At 43.3% G+C, this 18,915-nt stretch overlaps 1 protein-coding gene across 1 annotated transcript; it reads left to right on the top strand.

Annotated features, from left to right (window-relative positions):
- Positions 1–376: 376 nt before the first annotated feature.
- PPM1G (protein phosphatase, Mg2+/Mn2+ dependent 1G) lies at positions 377–18,640 on the top strand. Its single transcript, XM_061155047.1, has 10 exons — positions 377–695; positions 13,109–13,178; positions 13,631–13,716; positions 14,079–14,211; positions 14,916–15,331; positions 15,912–16,046; positions 16,382–16,616; positions 16,985–17,114; positions 17,625–17,727; positions 18,029–18,640. Exons 1-10 carry the CDS (start codon positions 576–578, stop codon positions 18,230–18,232), a joined length of 1,632 nt encoding a protein of 543 aa, XP_061011030.1. The 5' UTR covers positions 377–575; the 3' UTR covers positions 18,233–18,640.
- The last annotated feature ends 275 nt before the right edge of the window (positions 18,641–18,915 follow it).

The raw sequence follows: 18,915 nt of genomic DNA, 5'->3' as shown, positions 1-18,915 counted from the left end.
TCTAATTGAACCGCATCGGGAGGATGTGTGGGAGTCCGAGGGCGCGGCGGTGAGAGAGCTGACGCTTTAGAGGATGAACCGGAAGTGCCCAGTCCCACACAAAAGAGCCTCAGACAAAACGCGAGAGGCCAAGCTAGGGGAGCGGAGGCGGGGGACAGCGGGGGACAGTTAGTGAGAGCTACTGGTTAAGAGAAACCTACCAGGCCGCCCCAGGCAGGCCGCGGCCGTTGGTGGGCGTGACTCCGCCAATCTCGCGGGAGCGGCGGTTGGGCGGGCCGTTGTCCCCGCGGGCGGGGCGAGTTGCTAAGGAAATGACTGCCCGGAGCGCCGCGCCGCGCCGCGCCGCGCCGCGCCGGCCGGGCGGGGTCTGAAGCGGCGCCGTTTCCGCTTCCGCTCCCTCTCTGCTCCCGTCCCGTTACCGCCTCCTGTCCCGCCTCGCGCCTTTCACCGGCACCTTGCGTCGGCCGCGCAGTTCAGCTAGTTCTTGCCACGCGCGCACCCGGGGCTCCGGCTCCGGCGCCGGCACGGGTCGCGCTTCGTTCGCCTACCCCTGAGGCCACCGGTCAGCCGCCGCCATGGGTGCCTACCTCTCTCAGCCCAACACGGTGAAGTGCTCTGGGGACGGGGTCGGCGCCTCGCGCCTGCCGCTGCCCTACGGTTTCTCCGCCATGCAAGGCTGGCGCGTCTCCATGGAGGTGAGGCGGGAGGGGCCCGTAGGCTGGCGGCTGCAGGGCGGGAACCCGACGGAGAAAGGGAGCGGGGGGGATGGGGTCATTCCCGGGGGAGGGTCCTAAACGAGAGGCTGTGGCCGCAGCGGCAGTTTGTGAGGCGACAGCGAGAGCGGGGTCGGGGCCAAGAGCGACTTGCTGGTGCTCGGGGACCGTATGACGGTGGCCAGCTTGGCGGCGAGCGCTCAGCCATGTGGGGAGAGGCACCTTCCGCCAACTGACCGACCTCCCCGTGCCTTCGCGCCATCCTCTCATGCCAACCCAGCTTTCCAGGCTCGTAAACGGTGTGAGGTTTAGTGTAGGAGTAAAGAAGAGAGGGACTATTTATCCACTGACTTTTGCCCGGGAGAGGCGGATAGATGTGAATGACTGTACTTTAAGAAAAAATGTGGTATGAGAGCTCTTTTTGGACGAGGAGTTTGACAGTGAAATGAAGCCAGGCAAATACCCTGTTTCAAATTCACATTACCTAGTTGCCTGGTTCTGGGCACCACATGTTAATTTCTGAGGTTTGACTTGACCTCCAAGAATTGTCACTCGTTTGTTTTTTCCCTCAGGGCATTTCCTAGCCTTTGGAAAACTTGAATAGTGTCACTCACTCTAATTTCTTTTAGAATTATGCCTAATTATTTTTTTCTTACTCGGAATGCCTCGACAACTTAGTAGTTGTCATTTGCCTGTGCTTGTTGTAGTTTATAATTTCCTTGATTTTCAATCAAAAATTTTTTTAATCTTAATCTACAGAAAACTTATTATCCTTTTATAGAAAATTGCACTGTTGATAAAATGGAAAAATTCTGGATTAGAAGGAATAGTGTTGGGCAAATGGATATGAAACTGCAAAGGAGAATAGAGAAAACTATGGTAGGAAGGAAAGGGAGAAAGACATGTGTAAAACCTGTTTTTGTGAAGAGTATTGTGAGGTCTAGGCAGAGGAGCCAGGGAAATGCTCTAATTATGTCTGGGATGGAGGGTTTATGCACTTAAACTAGGTGGGCTTCAGGTAGCAGCCAAATACTGTCTCCCTTGGGAATTTCTTCAAATCCCTCGCTCCTCCCTGTGGTTAGCTGTGGAATGACAGTATAAACTTAAATGGTTTGTTCTCAGACTCAAATTTTATACCTCTAGCAGACGTTTATCATTAGACGTAAAATCTTGAAAAACAGAGAGGATCCTATAGTTCGTCTCACCAAGTTTGGCTCCCACATTTTACAGTTTAGAAATTGAGGCCCAAAGAGATTAAGATAGCTGTGTCTTGGTGGAAAGAATCTGTAGGATGGAAATTGTTCGAGACACTGTTCTCGTTTGTGTCGACCTGAAATGAAGCATTTATGTTTCTTTATGGTGCACTGTATGGAGCTTACCAATTCAGCTGGGTGCTTGGAAGATGTAATTATCTGGCTGGTGAAAATATCTTGATGGAGCTTTGAAAGGAAAGGCTTAATGTCAATCTTGTTTTTGGGTTAGTTGGTAATTTGGAGGTTCCAGTTCTATGGCATTTTCTGTTAATACTGTAAGATTTGAGGTGACTATCTCAGAGTAAGGCTTCTCCCTTAAGTTTCTCATTCTGTATTTTCCACTTTTCCTCTCTGCTGTGGTTTTTTTCCCCACTTTTCTGATATTCTTTCTAGTTTTCTTTATAAATTGAGTTGCTTGGATATTCAATTTTCCAAGTCATTTGCCCAGTGATTCTGTACTGTTTGCTTCTCTGTAGGGCATTTCCTTTTATTTTTGGTTTCTCCTCTGGTGATTGGAATATAAGTGTTTCATGAGAGGCTGTTTGGTTTGTAGAAATCTTGCTAGACTATTCCTTAAATCCTAATCTTCCTCCTGAGAGATAATCACTTAGGGTTTTAAAATCTTATTATGCTGTTTCTGAATTTCCCTTTGTTTGAATAGTTAAATATACCTAATCAAATCCTCTTGAAGTCCTGTTTGGGATCCTGTTCTGCTGCATCCATAACATTTGCTTCTGGCTTTGTTTCCTTTCTCCCTAAAGTATAATAGTTTCTTTGCTATGGCAAGAAAAGAACTTTGACTTCAACCTCTTGAGTGAAGAGCTACCTCTTAGCTTTTCAGAAAGTATACTCCTGTTCCTTTTAACCTTTGGGGCTTAATTCCACCAGTTTATTAATTCTACTGACCTTATTTGCTTAGTCCTAATGATTTAGTTGAGGTAAGTTTATCATAGCGGCACACGTAATATAGGTTATTAAAATCCTGATTGATGCATAGATTCAGCCTTAGAGAGTACTGTTTATCCCTTTCCTTGAGGCAGGATGGCAACTACCAGTAGCTGGCATTTTATACTTTCTGCCTCTCTCTAGCCCGTCTTGCTGTGGAACCAGGGTGTTTTGAGGAGGGGTAATCAGATTACTACAGTTGATGTTCCCTTCCCTTCTTCCTTCTCCATGATTTGGAGGGACCCTTAAGCTGCTGGTGGTGGTGGTTGTTCAGTTGTGTCCAACTCTTTGCGACTGCATGGACTGCAGCACTCCAGGCTTCCCTGTCCTTCATCATCTCCCAGAGTTTGCTCACACTCACTTCCATCGAGTCAGTGATGCCATCCAACCATCTCATTATCTGTCATCCCCTTCTCTTCTGCCTTCAGTCCTTCCCAGCATCAGAATCTTTTCCAGTGAGTTGGTCATTCGCATCATGTGGCTAAAGTATTGGAGCATCAACTTCAGTATCATTCCTTCCAGTGAATATTCAGGAGTTGATTTCCTTTAGGATTGACTGTTTTGATCTTCTTGCTGTCCAGGGGACTCTCAAGAGTCTTCTCCAGCACCATAGTTTGAAAGCATCAATTCTTTGGCACTCAGCCTTTTTTATTGTCCAGCTCTCGCATCTGTACATGACTACTGGAAAAATCATAGCTTTGACTATACGGACCTTTGTGGCAAAGTAATATCTCTGCTTTTTAATATACTGTCTAAGTTTGTCATTGGTTTTCTTCCAAGGAGCAAGCGTCTTTTAATTTCATGGCTGTAGTCACTGTCTGCAGTGATTTTGGAGCCCAAGAAAAGAAAGTCTGTCACTGTCTTCGTTGTTTCCCCATCTATTTGCCATGAAGTGATGGGACCAGATGCCATGATCTTAGTTTTTTGAATGTTGAGTTTTTGGGTTTTTTTTTTTTCTTAGTTCTACCAGTTTATTGCTACCAACCCATTTCCCTCCACCCTCATGCATGCATGTTCAGTCTTGTAATCCCATGGACTGTAGCCCGCCAGACTCCTCTGTCCCTTGACTTTTCCAAGCAAGAATACTGGGAGTGGGTTACCATTTCCTTCTCCAGGGTGAATGAGTTTTAAGCCAGCTTTTTCACGCTCTTCTTTCACCTTCTTCAAGAGGCTCTTTAATTCCTCTTTGCTTTCTGCCATAAGGGTAGTGTCATCTGCATATCTGAGGTTATTGATATTACTCCCTGCAACCTTGATTCCAGCTTGTATTTTGGGAGTTAACAGGTATGTTGTGGAAGGGTGCCTGAGAAATATTTATGGAAAGGCTCTTGAGTTTCATGTGTCAAAGAGACTAGGGTAATTTTAGTTTTTGGTTATCAGGGTCTCTGAAGTGACAAGATTGTTTCCTATTAGGAAGTTAAGATGAATATGTTTATATGTGGGTGTATGTGTATATTATAAACACTTATATTTACCCTCTTTTAAAGGCAGTATCAATGCATAATGTATAATTTTGAGTGGGATAGCTGTTGCCATATAGAAGCTGGCTTATTAATGGTCAGAGTGGGTCATCTAGAATTGAATGTACATAATGTTGAGCAGAAAGTTCTTAAGATACATGCATGACAGTTTCAATCATTATATTAATGGGGGAATATAAAGTGAAATATCACAGGCATGCTGTGGGGTTCCACTGGAGAGCAGGCATCTGAAGCTGAGGAACATTTATTGTTTGATCCTCAGATTAGCGTCTCATCTCTGTGACTTAGAGCACTTTTTACTTATTGAACCAGATCAGAATTCCTTTGTCTAGGAGATGGTTAAGCAACTTTCATAAAAGGGCATTCTTTTCATTTGATCAGCGTGCAGTACCTTTTCTTCACAAGTCAAAGATAGTATGAAATGATATCAAATGTATGCCCTTGAGTACATAGAAGTTGTTTTCTACTATTCCTTTATAAGTTTTCAAACAATTGTAAGTTACAGTCAGAATGTATTTCTCAAGATTTCAATAATATTTTACATAAATTATTTCTATTGCCCAGTCCTCTAGCAATTAATATTACTCTCAACCCCTGACCACCCTCTATTGGGTTATCTACTTAGAATTGTACGGCTTGAATTTGAGTGTAGAAATTAGATCAGATCAGTAGTTCTTGCCGTTATTAGCTACCGTTAAATTTGTGCTGTCTGGAAGCACAGATCTTTCAAACTGAACTAATAGCATCTCTGATGTTTAATGACACATTGTCATCTCAGTACCAGTTACAGTGGAGTTTTCTGTTTCCCTCTAGATTTAGTTCAAAGATGGAGTATATCAGGATATCAGTAGTCCCTGAAAATGTATATTCAGGTTCTTTTTAACAACTTTATTGTGCCATGTCCATTTAAAGTATACATTTCAAGGGTCATCCAGGTTGTGCCTGAATCAATCACTACTTCATTCCTTTTTATGGCTGAATTATCTTCCATTGTATGCATATTTTGTTTATTCATCAGTTGATGGATGTTGGGATTTCCACATTTTGACTTTTTTGAATAACGATGCTATGAACAATCATGTTCAAACTTTTGTGTGGAAATAGGTTTTATTTCTTTTGAGTGTATACCTAGGAGTTGAATTGCTGGGTCATATAGTAACTCCCATGTTTAACATTTTGAGGAACTGCCTAACTATTTTCCAAAGTGGTGGTTCTGTTTACATTTCTACCAACTGTATATGAGGGTGTTAGTTTCTCTACCTCCTTTTACCTGTTGCCCTTTTTTCCCCTGATTATAGTCATTCTTATGGGTGTGAAATGATATTCCATTGTGATTTTGATTGTATTTCTCTGATGGCTAATGATGTTTGACATCTTTCCTTGAGCTTATTGGCCATTTAGGTATTCTTGGAGAAATGTCTATTCATATCCTTTGTATTTTTTTTTTTTTTGCCATGCTTAGTGGCATGTGGGCTTCAGGATCTTAGTTCCCTGACTAGGGATCAAACCTGTGCCTCATGGAAGCATGCACAGTCTTAACCACTGGACCACCAGGGAAGCCCGTGTTGGTGGCCTTTTAGGCACCAGAGTTTTTAATTTTGATGAAGTCCATTTAGGTGATCCATTTTGAGTTAATTTTTGTGTATGGTGTAAAGAAGGGGTCCGACTTCATATTTTTGCATCTGGATATGTGTTTGTCCCAGCATCATTTATTTAGGATCCTGTTCTTTTCTCTCTTTGAATTATCTTGGCGTCATTGTTTAAGATCAGCTGACTATAAATATGAGGGTTTATTTCTGGACTCTTCACTCCATTCCATTGATCTGTGTACCACACTGTCTTAGGTACTACAGCTATTTTTTTTTTTTTTTTTTTTTTCATTTCATCTTTTTGAGTCCCTTGCATATCTGTATGAACTTTAGGATCAGTTTGTCCGTTTCACTGCAAAAGGCACCAGGGATTTTGATAGGGTTTACTATGAATTTGTAGATCAGTTAATGAGTATTGCTATCTAAAGAGCCTCTTGATGAAAGTGAAAGAGGAGAGTGAAAAAAGCTGGCTTAAAACTCAATATTCAGAAAACTTAAGATCATGACATCTGGTCTCATCACTTCATGGCAAATAGATGGGGAAACAATGGAAACAGAGACAGACTTTATTTTCTTGGGCTCCAAAATCACTGCAGATGGTGACTGCAGCCATGAAATTTAAAAAACACTTGCTCTTTGGAAGAAAAACTATGACAAACCTAGACAGCATATTAAAAGCAGAGACATTACTTTACCGACAAAGGTCTGTATAGTCAAAGCTACGATTTTTCCAGCAGTCATCTATGGATGTGAGAGTTGGAGCGTAAAGAAGGTTGAGCGCCAAAGAATTGATGTTTTTGAACTGTGGTGTTGGAGAAGACTCTCGAGAGTCCCTTGGACTGCAAGGAGATCCAACCAGTCAATCTTAAAGGAAGTCAGTCTGGAATATTCATTGGAAGGACTGATGCTGAAGCTGAAGCTCCAATACTTTGGCCACCTGATGCAAAGAACTCACTCATGAGTAAAGACCCTCATGCTGGGAAAGATTGAAGGCAGGAGGAGAAGGGGATAACAGAGGACGAGATGGTTGGATGGCATCACCAACTCAATGGACATGAGTTTGAGCAAGCTCCGGGAGTTGGTAATGGACAGGGAAGCACAGTCCATGGGGTTGCAAAGAGTCGGATATGACTGAGTGACTGAACTGAACTATCTTAATGATATTAAGCCTATAGTTTTCTTGTGATGTCTGTCTGGTTTTGGTATCAGAATAATATTGGCCTCACAGAATTGAGTTGGGAAATGTTATCCCCTGTCCTTTATTTGGGAAGAGTTTGTGAAGAATTCATACTAATTTTTTAAATATTTGGTAGAGCTCATTGGTGATGCCATCTGAGCATGGGCTTTTGGTAGGAAGTTTGGTAAAATACACATAAGATGAAATTTGCCATCTTAACCATTTAAAATGTACAGATCAGTAGTGTTAAGTAAATTCACTTTGTTGTGCAACCAGTCTCCAGAACTCTTTTCATCTTGCAAAACTGAAACTCTATACCCACTAAACTACTCCCCATCCCCCTCCCGTCCTGTACCCGGCCCCTGGCAACCACTACTATTCTACTTTCTGTCTATGAATTTGACTGCTCTGGATACCAAAGTACTGTCTGGCTTATTTCACTTAGCATCATGTCCTCAAGGTTCATCCATGTTGTATCATGTGTCAGAATTTCCTTTTTAAAGCTGAATGATATTCCTTGACCCATATATACCACGTTTTTTAAAATTCATTCATCTGTTGGTGAACATGTGAGTTTTTCTACTTTTGGGCTATTGTGAACAATGCTGCTATGAACATAGGTGTGTCAATACCTCTTTGAGACCCTAATGGGAAGATTAAGATCAAGTTGTCTGGAGAAGGCCCTCTTGGTGCTAGTTCACAGTGGCTGTGTTTAGCTGTATCCTCACAAGGCAAAGGACTCCGCTGGTGTCTCTAATCTCATTCAGAATGAGAGCTTCTTCCTCATGACTTAATTGCCTCTCAAAGCCTGCACCTCTAAATACCATCACATTGGCAATGAAGTTTCAATATATGAATGTCGGGGGGACATAAAACATTCAGTCTGTAACACAGTGGTAATACGTGCATATGATTTTTAAAATCAGACGGTAACACATGACTTTTTAAAATAAAAAATGTAGTTCTCTTTCCAACCACTTTCAAAATTTTTTCCTTGAATTGAAAAGATTTAGATAAAGTTAAGTATCAGAAATCTAAATGGTTGATCCAGTAACAAAGGAGCACTTATGGATGTATTTGTAACCTTAGGAGATTGACATCAGGAAAAATGAAAGTGAAAATTGCTCAGTTGTGTCCGACTCTATGCAACCACGTGGACTGTAGCCTGCCAGGCTCCTCTGTCCATGGAATTCTCCAGGCAGTTCTGCTGGAGTGGGTAATCATTCCCTTCTCCAGGGGATCTTTCCAACCCAGGGATCGAACCCAGCTCTCCCACATGCAGGTGGATTTTTTACTGTCTGAGCCACTAGGGAACCCCACAGGAAAGGTAAGCAGTAGTTTATTAATAACAGATCCATTGTTTGTCTAGATGGTCAGAAGGGGCTGTGTGATAAATGATCTAATAAGGCAAGACCTGAGAGTCCTGATTCAGGTGACCTGTGTATTCTACATCATTTCTTTCGGATCATTTCGGTTATTGTGTTATGACACATCTCTAGGTTTAGAGTAGTAAACAAAGGAGGAGTTATCCCTAAGATATTTGTAAAACAGCCTGTTTTCATCATGTTTTGGACCTACGACACTTTTCCCCTGTGGGATTTGGATAACAATACAAGATAATATATGCTGAATCCCAAATTACTGGTACGGAAGTCAGTATTAAGAGAGTTCAGAAGGGGAATGATCACACAGTATTGGTGTGATTGAGAAAGATCTTTTGGAGGTGGTGAGACTAACTGGACCTTTAGGAAACAGTATAAATGGTAACAAATGGGGAGGAGAAAAGTGAGAGAAGGAAAAATATTAGAAGGAATAGGAGGAAAGACTGAGGTAGGCGTGCTTACTATGCCAGGGTAGAGTGTTCTAGTATCAAGAGTGCCAAGAGTAGTTTCTTTTGGGGAATGGTATGAATTAAAGACATTAGGTTATGGAGATGGATAGGAATGATTACTGAGTGCCTTTAGTTGCCAGTAAGTTGTATGGAATTAATCTAATGTAGTAGGGTTCACTGAAGGTTCATCTCCTAAGTTGTTGTTTAGTCGCTAAGTCTCCTCTGATTCTTTGCAACCTCATAGACTGTATCCCACCCACTAGACTCCTCTCTCCATGGAATTTCCCAGGCAAGAATACTGGAGTGGGTTGCCATTTCCTTCTTCAACGGATCTTCCCCACCCAAAGATCAAACCTGTGTCTCCTGCATGGGCAGGCGGATTCTTTACTGCTGAGCCCCCAGGGAAGCCTTTTTTCCAAGAGTGAGCAGAAAATATCCGTGAGAACTTGAGTAGTGTGGAAAAGTTTTGTGACTAACTGTGGTTCATGTATTTAAGAGCCAGTGTAGAATAGAGAAAAAAATTCTAAATGGAAGTAGTCACTGCAGTCAACATGGTTTCATGACATTTTTATGATTAGCAGTACTTAGTGGCTCAGATTCAAGGGTAAAGAAAGCAGTTGGTCGGGTTATACAAGGATGGATGAGTTTTTCCAGATTGCTAAGAGACAGTGTTGAAATGCTTAGCTCTGACTCAAAGGGACAGAAAGACAAGGGTAAATAAAGGTAGGGAGGCTATGGTTGAAGATACAAGTGGGGAACTGAAGTGCTTAGAGCAGGTGGAACAGTTCAAAGTGACATAGGTCCAAAGCCTTACCAAAAAGTGGAGGTGAACATAATGTGGAGAGTTCTAGGAACTGAAACCTCAAGGCAGAAAATGAATCTTTATTGTGGGCATTCCTTTTTGAGAAAAAGGATAGAGAAGACAAATGTGAACCGGGTACGACATTTCAGAGCAGAATATATATATATATACCTATGTACTACATCCCAATTTCCAAAGAATTTTTATGCATTTTACATCATCCTCATGAATTCCCTGTGAGGATATGAATAATGCAGATACTGTCATTCCATATTGTAAAAATAATTATCATCCAAATCTCACCTTCCACTGATTGGTATGCAATCTTATAGATTTCTTACTTACAGATAATTTATGTTTTGCTTTTTATCACTTAATATGTTGTGAACTCATTTCTAAATGAACACATATTCATCATTTCTAACAACTGCATATATTCCGTTGGAGAGATGTACTGTTTGTGATCTATTCATGGAAATTTAGATTTTTATAATTTTTTTATTGTAAGTAATGCTATAATGAGCATTCTTTGTATCTTTTTATCCTTGTGTTAGTACTCCCATAGGATAAATCTAGAAGTCAAATTTCTAGATCAAAAGACATGCACATTTTAATACATATTACCAAATTGCCTTCCAGGAAAGCTGCTAATTTATATTCCTGTTGATCAGAGTATGAGAATGTGTTTTTATCTTCACTCTTATTACTACTGGATACTGTTCATCTTTTTCATCATTTTAATTTGCATAAAAAAATAATTCCTTGTTTTTTTTTTTTTCATTTATTTTTATTAGTTGGAGGCTGATTACTTTACAATATTGTAGTGGTTTTTGTCATACATTGACATGAATCAGCCATGGATTTACATGTGTTCCCCATCCTGAACCCCCCTCCCACCTCCCTCCCTCCTTGTTTTTTTTAATGTCCATTTGATTACTGTAGAGAGTAATTATTTTTTCAGTGTTCACTGATGGCTAGATCTTCTGCTTCAAAATCACATGATCTTGTGAAGAGCAATGAGAAGTCAAAGAGATTTTTTTAAATAGAGGTGTGGGTTCAAAAGAGGTGTGAGGAGCAATGAGAAGTCAAAGAGATTTTTTTAAATAGAGGTGTGGGTTCATTACGGCTGTGATTTTAGAGTGGTGTTGTAGGACAGAGAAAGACCAGCTGATTCTCTTGTCCACTGGGAAGTAGTGGACAGGAAGAGTGCTAAGCTCCTCTACTAAAAAAGTGCAATTAAAAGACATTTAATTTACTTTCGAAAAGCTAAACATTCCCATGGTTCCCTCTTGCTCCCATTCATCTGTTGGCACCCTCATGCCCTCCCACAGTTTATTTTTATTAGTTTTCTGTGTGTCCTTGTAATATTAAAGTATGAGAAGACAAATGTCTATTCCTGTACTCCCTCTTACACAAAAAGTGGCTTACTAAATAAATATATTATTATGCGCTTTGCTTGCTTTATCTAACAAAATATCTTGGAGATCGCCCATGGATTTTTTTTTTTTTTTTTAAGGAAAGCAATATTTGTGGGTCTCTAGTATTTACTAACATGATTTTAATTTACTGTTACTTCAATGTGTACAAACATAGACCTGGACATAAATTCCATGCCAACAAACCAAGCTGCAAAATCAACAGAACTAAAATCGACATTAATGTGACACAGCTGTTTTGCTGAAACTAATCAGCCAGCACATCTTGGCACATAATGGATACTCAAATATTTGAATGAATGAACGAATGAATGAATTCTTAGGCACGTTAAAGTCTGAGAACCACTGTAGAGACAATCATAAAAGGCAAGAAAGATGTTGGTGAAAGGAGAGGAGGGGGCAGTATGATAAACCCTGGCTTAGAGGGATGGTAGGTCAGCATGGCTGGTGGTAGAGTCATTAGTAAAGTGGGGGAGAGGAGGAAGATGACTGGTGTGGGTTTCTCTAGATCTCTAGGGATTTCTTGGGATCTCTAGCCTCTAGGGATGAGGCTAAGAGGCAGTTGTGTTGATGACCACACAGGCCATCACAAGCCTTCTGAGCATGCCCATTAGCTTCTGGGGCCCTTTCTCCTGGACACAATCAGAGGGAAATAAAAGAGTACCTTCTTTTCAGTGCTCTTTGCCTATCTTAAAACCCTAAGTTTAATTTTCTAGCAGACTTGTATAATGACAGCATAGTCTTATTTTAGGGACAGCAGAACTTATACACTCCGATTTCCTCTATCAATATAATTAAAAAAATGTAAATACTAAATACCTGAAAGACAAAGGGAACTATTAACTTTACTAAATTAATCAGAATAAATAGATAGTTATATCCTTTCTGTCTGTAGAGAATATACCTATAAGACCATTGGAAATTTCTTTTCAGATGTGCTGTGCCTTCCAAATTAAATGGTGTCTCAGTTCCAGCTGGAGGTGGGAGGTGGGATGACTCTTTGTGACCCCATGGACTATAGCCCTCCATGCTCCTCTGTCCATGAGATTATCTAGGCAAGAATACTGGAGTGGGTTGCCATTTCCTTCTCCATGGGATCTTCCCGACCCAGGGATCTAGCCCACGTATCCTTCATCAGCAGGCGGATTCTTTATCACTGAGCCACCTGGGAAGTGGCTGATTTAATTGTAAATTCCAGTTAACAAGTACTGCACACAGTGTAGTTTAATAACTATTTGTTGGAAAGATTTTCTTTTGTAACTGTATCCTCCACCTAGCCTGGTGGGTTAATCCGTTTTGGTGGTGCTTTTCTGGGGGTGGGGGGTGGGGTGGGGATGCTTCCACTCAGGCTGTCTTAGGATTCTCCTTGAAATTTTGCAGGTAGGTAAGGCTCTTGGGTCGCTTTGTCACTTTTTGCTATCCTCCCTAACATTTTCTTCCTTGAAGTTCACTGATTCATAGAAGGGGTCTGGAAGTGACTTTAAAGATCCTTTATTCTGGTTCTTCCCATAGTTGCCACAAATCCAAAAGGGTCAGGTCTAGAGTTCCAACAGCCAAACATTCTGCCATCTGGACTGAGATCTCCTAGGCTGAGGCTGCTAGACTGCAGAGGTAGTGACCTGATTCATCTCTTCCTTTCTTCCCTCCCGCCTTCCTTTCCTTTTGCTCTCTCCCTCCCTTCCCTCCTTCCTCCCCGCTTCCTTTCTCCCACCCTTGTGCTGTTCTTATCATCCCATCTTCCTTTCTTATTTCTAGGCCATGTAGGTCAGCCAGGGAAGGGTTTAGTGAGATTAAGATGTGAAGGCGATCCTTCTGACCTGAAATGCACAAGGAAGAATATCCTTTGACCTTGAGAAATGCTAATTATGCTCTTTTTTGTAGGATGCTCACAACTGTATTCCTGAGCTGGACAGTGAGACAGCCATGTTTTCTGTCTATGATGGACATGGAGGTAACTTTAGCAGATCATATTGGTAACATTCTGGGAACCCCAGTTCCAGGTCCTTTGTTCTTTTCTTTTTCAGAGTTCTGGTCCTCAGGTACCATTTCCTGCCTAGTCCTGTTTTTCTCTATTCTGCCATTCCTTCTTCCCAGTAGGATATTTGATTTGTTCTTAATCTTACCAGGCCTTGTTTTAATACAAGAAGCCTTTCCCTGTATTTGTCTCTTTTTCACTGAAAACTAAGTATACAGGTGAGAAAACACATGGGCAGTATTAACATAGCCCCAAGAGAGGTGATGGTGAAATCCATTTTCTTGGTCAGAACTTCCCAAAACATTGTCGTTCAGATAGGTTTCAGATGTGCTAAGATATTCATCTCCTCAAGCTTTGGGATTCACTGGTGTGTTGATATTATATCACTTTCTGTGTGTGCAAAGCTGTGCACTTTACCTTTCTTCTAGGGGAGGAAGTTGCCTTGTACTGTGCCAAATATCTTCCTGATATCATCAAAGATCAGAAGGCCTACAAAGAAGGCAAGCTACAGAAGGTCTGTCTTCCCACACTGTTTGTTCTCCACTTCTGCAGACTTTCCCTTTTTCTCTCCCCCCACCAATCCTTGGCTTTTCTGATTGCCACCCAGCTGCTGCTTACTGTATTTCTTAAAGAATTCTGTACCTAATTTCTTAAAAGAATTCTGTACCTAAAATGAGCTTATTCCTACTTGGTCCTTTTTAGAGTGTCTTATTGATCCCCAAGTCTCTGAACTGTTTGTCTCTGAGTTATCTCACAGCTTGGTGGATCACTCTGATTTGCATCCCATCCCTGTGCCCAGGATTGTGTATAGGCAATTCATTTTGTACCTGCATAGTTTTTCCTACATTTGCTTTATACTATTTTGCTTATATTTAGGCTTTGGAAGATGCCTTCTTGGCTATTGATGCCAAACTAACCACTGAGGAAGTCATTAAGGAGCTGGCACAGATTGCAGGGCGACCCACTGAAGATGAGGATGAAAAAGAAAAAGTTGCTGATGAAGATGATGGTGAGTGTGGCACCTCTTGTTTGAGAGGAAATCAGCATATTATAGAACCTATTCTTGAATATGCATATAAATTACGTGTCAACTCTGAGAGAAGATGGCTTCCTCAGGCCCTGGGAAATCCCCTGTATGTTAAAGAATCCCCTGTACTACAGGTGGTAGTGAACAGGAGAGAGAGGATTAACCTTTGTTGAGTCCATAGTGTTGTAGTTGTAAGCTGTATTTTTGTATACATTATCTTTTGTCATTGTGATGGGGTCTTTTTGGTTCCTTGTTAATGTTTATGTGATCTTTTTTTTAAAGATTGGAACTGCTGTTAGCCATACCAGCCAGTCATTAAGCCTGGGCCCTAGGCCTGGACTGGCATTGTAGACTTCCTGGGTCCTCAGTCAGAATAGGGTTTCCAACTTACCCATAAAACATGAGAGGTGATAGGCGACACATACAGGACTACTATTCCTTTGACTAAGAAGGGAGTGAAACACAAAGACCAAAGGAAATATATGGAGGCTGATGTTGCTTGAGGAAAAGGAAGTAAAGGGCAGTTTTTCTGTTTTTCTGAGTTGTGATAAGAGACAGGAGCTACTTGAGAAGGGGAGGTGGTGGGCAAGTAAGTCGGAACTCAGGTCACAGGGCTGTGGAGGTAGTAAGGGACTGCTTCCTGGAGGAGTCTGGCATGGGGCGCTGATGTAGCATCTCCCCTGCAGTGGACAATGAGGAGGCTGCACTGCTGCATGAAGAGGCTACCATGACTATTGAAGAGCTGCTGACACGCTACGGGCAGAACTGTCACAAGGGTGCTCCCCACAGCAAATCTGGAGCTGGGACAGGCGAGGAACCAGGGTCCCAGGGCCTCAATGGGGAGGCAGGACCTGAGGACCCATCTAGGGAAACTTCTACAGAGGAAAATGGCCCCACAGCCAAGGCTCACACAGGCCTTTCCTCCAACTCGGAATGTGGGACTGAGGCAGGCCAAGGTGGGGAGCCTGGCACTCCCACTGGTGAGGCTGGGCCTTCCTGCTCTTCAGCCTCCGACAAGCTGCCTCGAGTTGCTAAGTCCAAGTTCTTTGAGGACAGTGAGGATGAGTCAGATGAGGCGGAGGAGGAAGAGGAAGACAGCGAGGTAAGGGCCCATGGGGTCAGACAGATGCTGAAGTTGTAGAGAGGGCCTGGTTGATCGCCGTGCATAATTGCTTTCTACTCTTTTCTGTCTCCTATTTTGACAGCATCCCGCAAATATAGTTTAAGCTTTTTGAAAATTATTATCTCTGCTAACACAGGTACCATTAGTGCCCTCTTACCTCTTCTTTTGTTGACATTGTAACAAATAGATCTAGTTCTAGCCTTTCAGAGTCTGTCTCCTAGAGAGATAACAAGATGGTGTTCCTTTTGGATAGTTAGGTGTTTCTTTTTTTCTGGACAGCTTATTCTCTGGTCATGTTGCTGGAAGGTGCATTTGGCAGCCCTGGCCTTCCCCAAGGTTTCCTGCTAGTGACCACTGAACCTAGTTCAGGAAACCAGTATATCCATGCTAGCCCTCTCTCCCTTCCACCACATTTTTCCATCAGGATATTATATATATGCATCTACCAGTGTTTTGAGAATCTGTGTTCAGTAAAGGCCTCTTGGTTCTGAGTGTGAGTTAGGGGGAGGGCCAAGGGGGTCACCCCAGCCTCAGTAGCCTGGGGTCGTCCCTCTGGCAGGAATGCAGTGAGGAAGAAGATGGCTACAGCAGTGAAGAGGCAGAAAATGAGGAAGACGAGGATGACACTGAGGAGGCTGAAGAGGATGAGGAAGAAGAAGAGATGATGGTGCCTGGGATGGAAGGCAAAGAGGAGGTGTGTGGGGAAAGGGGGGCAATGAGTCTGAGAAAGCCAAGAAGCTAGGTGTGGTGAATTCTCTGATTGTGATTTTGGGAGAAGGGTCCCCTTTCTATCTTCACACTGAAGTCAGTGGTCATGGGGGGATTTACTCTACAAGGGGAACTAGGTCTTTTGGGTAGAATCGTCTCAGAAAAGGGGGAGAGCATGCTGTAATTTCCGGAAAGATTAAATCTTTGACCCTCCTGTCTGTTAAAGCCCTCTTGATGGTCCTAGTGAGAGGAGGAAATACAGGAGAATGATGAGAACTGTTATCCAGGAGCTCCTGTGATCCTCCCTTTCTTCCTTTTAAGCCTGGCTCTGACAGTGGTACAACAGCGGTGGTGGCTCTGATACGAGGGAAGCAGTTGATTGTAGCCAATGCAGGAGACTCCCGCTGTGTGGTGTCTGAGGCCGGCAAAGCTTTAGACATGTCCTATGACCACAAACCGGAGGATGAAGTGGAGCTAGCACGCATCAAGAATGCTGGAGGCAAGGTTACCATGGATGGGCGAGTCAACGGTGGCCTCAACCTCTCCAGAGCCATTGGTAAGGGCCAAGAAACTATGGGAAAGACTTCTGGGGTCTTGGTCTCTGTTCAGATGCCTATAGCAAACTTTAATCTTCATAGCCCTTTTATTTTTCAAACTACTTTTGTATCTACTACCTCTGTCCCTTAAACATCTCTGTGAAATAGGTGAGATAGGTATTGAAAAAGACAGGTTAGTGACTGACCTAAAGTTCGGCAACCCAAAGATAGGGCTAAAACCAGAAAAATTAGAACTCACTTCATCCCACGAGATAATGGAGCTTTGTAAAGAAGAGAAATGAACGGCAGGGTTTGATTGGCCTCAAGCACAAATCTGTGGGAGGTGCTCAGACTACTTGTTCATCAGCCAACCATTCCTCTACTTCAGGAGACCACTTTTACAAGAGAAACAAGAACTTGCCACCAGAGGAACAAATGATTTCGGCCCTTCCTGACATCAAGGTGCTGACTCTCACAGACGATCATGAGTTCATGGTCATTGCCTGTGATGGCATATGGTGAGCACTGGCAGAACACCCTAAAATTCCCTTTTTCCCCTGCAGCGTTACTTCTCATGTGGGGCTCTGAGCTTCTATATCTTCTTACTAATGACTGTAGTCAGCAACCTCTTCTCTGGTTGCTCTAAGATTAGAGCCTATATAGGTAACTTGGTGTCAAGATCCCCAAGGGGAAGGCAGAGCTGACAACAGTCTCTGTGGGTGTTTACATTGGCCTGGGGCATCTGTCAGGCTTCCCAGGTGGCGCAGTGGTCAAGAAAACACCTGTCAGTGCAGGAGACAGGTTCAATCCCTTGTTTGGGAAGATCCCCCTGGAAGAGATACTGGCAACCCACTCTAGTATTCTTGCCTGGAGAATGCCATGGACAGAGGAGCCTGGTGGGTCCATTGAGTTGGACACACTTGAGCAACTGAGCATGCACACATGGGGCATTTGTCATCTCTATCCATATTCTTCTACTCTGCCTTGGTGGGACTAAAAAAGATTCTTACTGTTGTTTATGACCCCAGGAATGTGATGAGCAGCCAGGAAGTTATAGACTTTATTCAATCGAAGATCAGCCAGCGCGATGAAAATGGGGAGCTTCGGTTACTGTCATCCATTGTGGAAGAGGTAAGTCCCAGGGTGGAAAGAGGGTGTCTGGTTTGTGTATCCAAAATTTTCTCTTTTAGCCTGAGTTAAAATTAGAGCCTGGGAATACTGACATACTAAACTCTGACTAGAAAGATCGACTTCCCCTCATTTCCCTGACTTTTCCTTATGCCTTATGGACTAGCATGTAGCCTGTTTTGTGGCACCTGTTGCCTGTTCCCTTCCTTCTGCCACCCTGTCTCAGCAAGGCCAGCCCTCTAAGACTTTAGGTTCCCAGCAAGTTTTCAAACTCTGCAGCTGAGCTGCCCCTTCCCTTTTGTAGCTGCTGGATCAATGCCTGGCACCAGACACTTCTGGGGACGGTACAGGGTGTGACAACATGACCTGCATCATCATTTGCTTCAAGCCCCGAAACACAGCAGCACCTCAGCTAGAGAGTGGCAAGCGGAAACTGGAGGAGGTGCTGTCTACCGAGGGAGCTGAAGAAAATGGCAACAGCGACAAGAAGAAGGCCAAGCGGGACTAGCGGTTGTCCAGATCTCTGCCCACCTAGACTGTTTTCTGAGCCCTCCAGACTGAGACTGAGTTTTGTCTTTTTCCTTTAGCCTTAGCAGTGGTTATCAGGTGTGCAGGGGGAGCTGGGTGGCTTGGCTCAGCCCATTCCAAAGAGGGCTCTCCCTCCACACAGCAGCCTGGGAGCCTCTGCTGTCCTCCCCAGCCTCCTCCTTGCTCCTTGGGGCTCATCACCGGTTCTGTGCCTGTGCTCTGTTGTGTTGGAGGGAAGGACTGGTGGTTCTGGTTTTTACTCTGTGAACTTTATTTAAGGACATTCTTTTTTATTGGCGGCTCCATGGCCCCTAGCCGCTTGCACCTGCTCTCTGTTGTACACTTTCAATCAACACTTTTTCAGACTAAAGGCCAAAACCTAATCGTGCCCATGGTGTCCTTTTTTCTCTACTGCCATCTTCACTCACCCAGGGTGCCCTGGCATCGTACTTATTCCCACCAGAGTAGTATCTATGTAGCTCTTTCCTGCGCGGGCGCGCGCTCGCGCGTGTGTGTGGTGTGTGTGGTGTGGGTGGGTGGGTGGGTGGGTGGGGGTGTGTGTGTGTGTGGGGGGGGGGGGTGTATCCGCGCGCGCCTGCCTGTAGTAGTGTAAGTTTGGGAGAAGGGCCTGGGTGTTGTAACTCCCTGAGCTGCTGACAGGCT

This window comes from Dama dama, chromosome 11, assembly GCF_033118175.1.
Source record: "Dama dama isolate Ldn47 chromosome 11, ASM3311817v1, whole genome shotgun sequence".
Lineage (NCBI taxonomy): Eukaryota > Metazoa > Chordata > Mammalia > Artiodactyla > Cervidae > Dama > Dama dama.
Note: the sequence above shows the minus strand (reverse complement) of the source record. Positions and strands in the feature narration are given on the sequence as shown.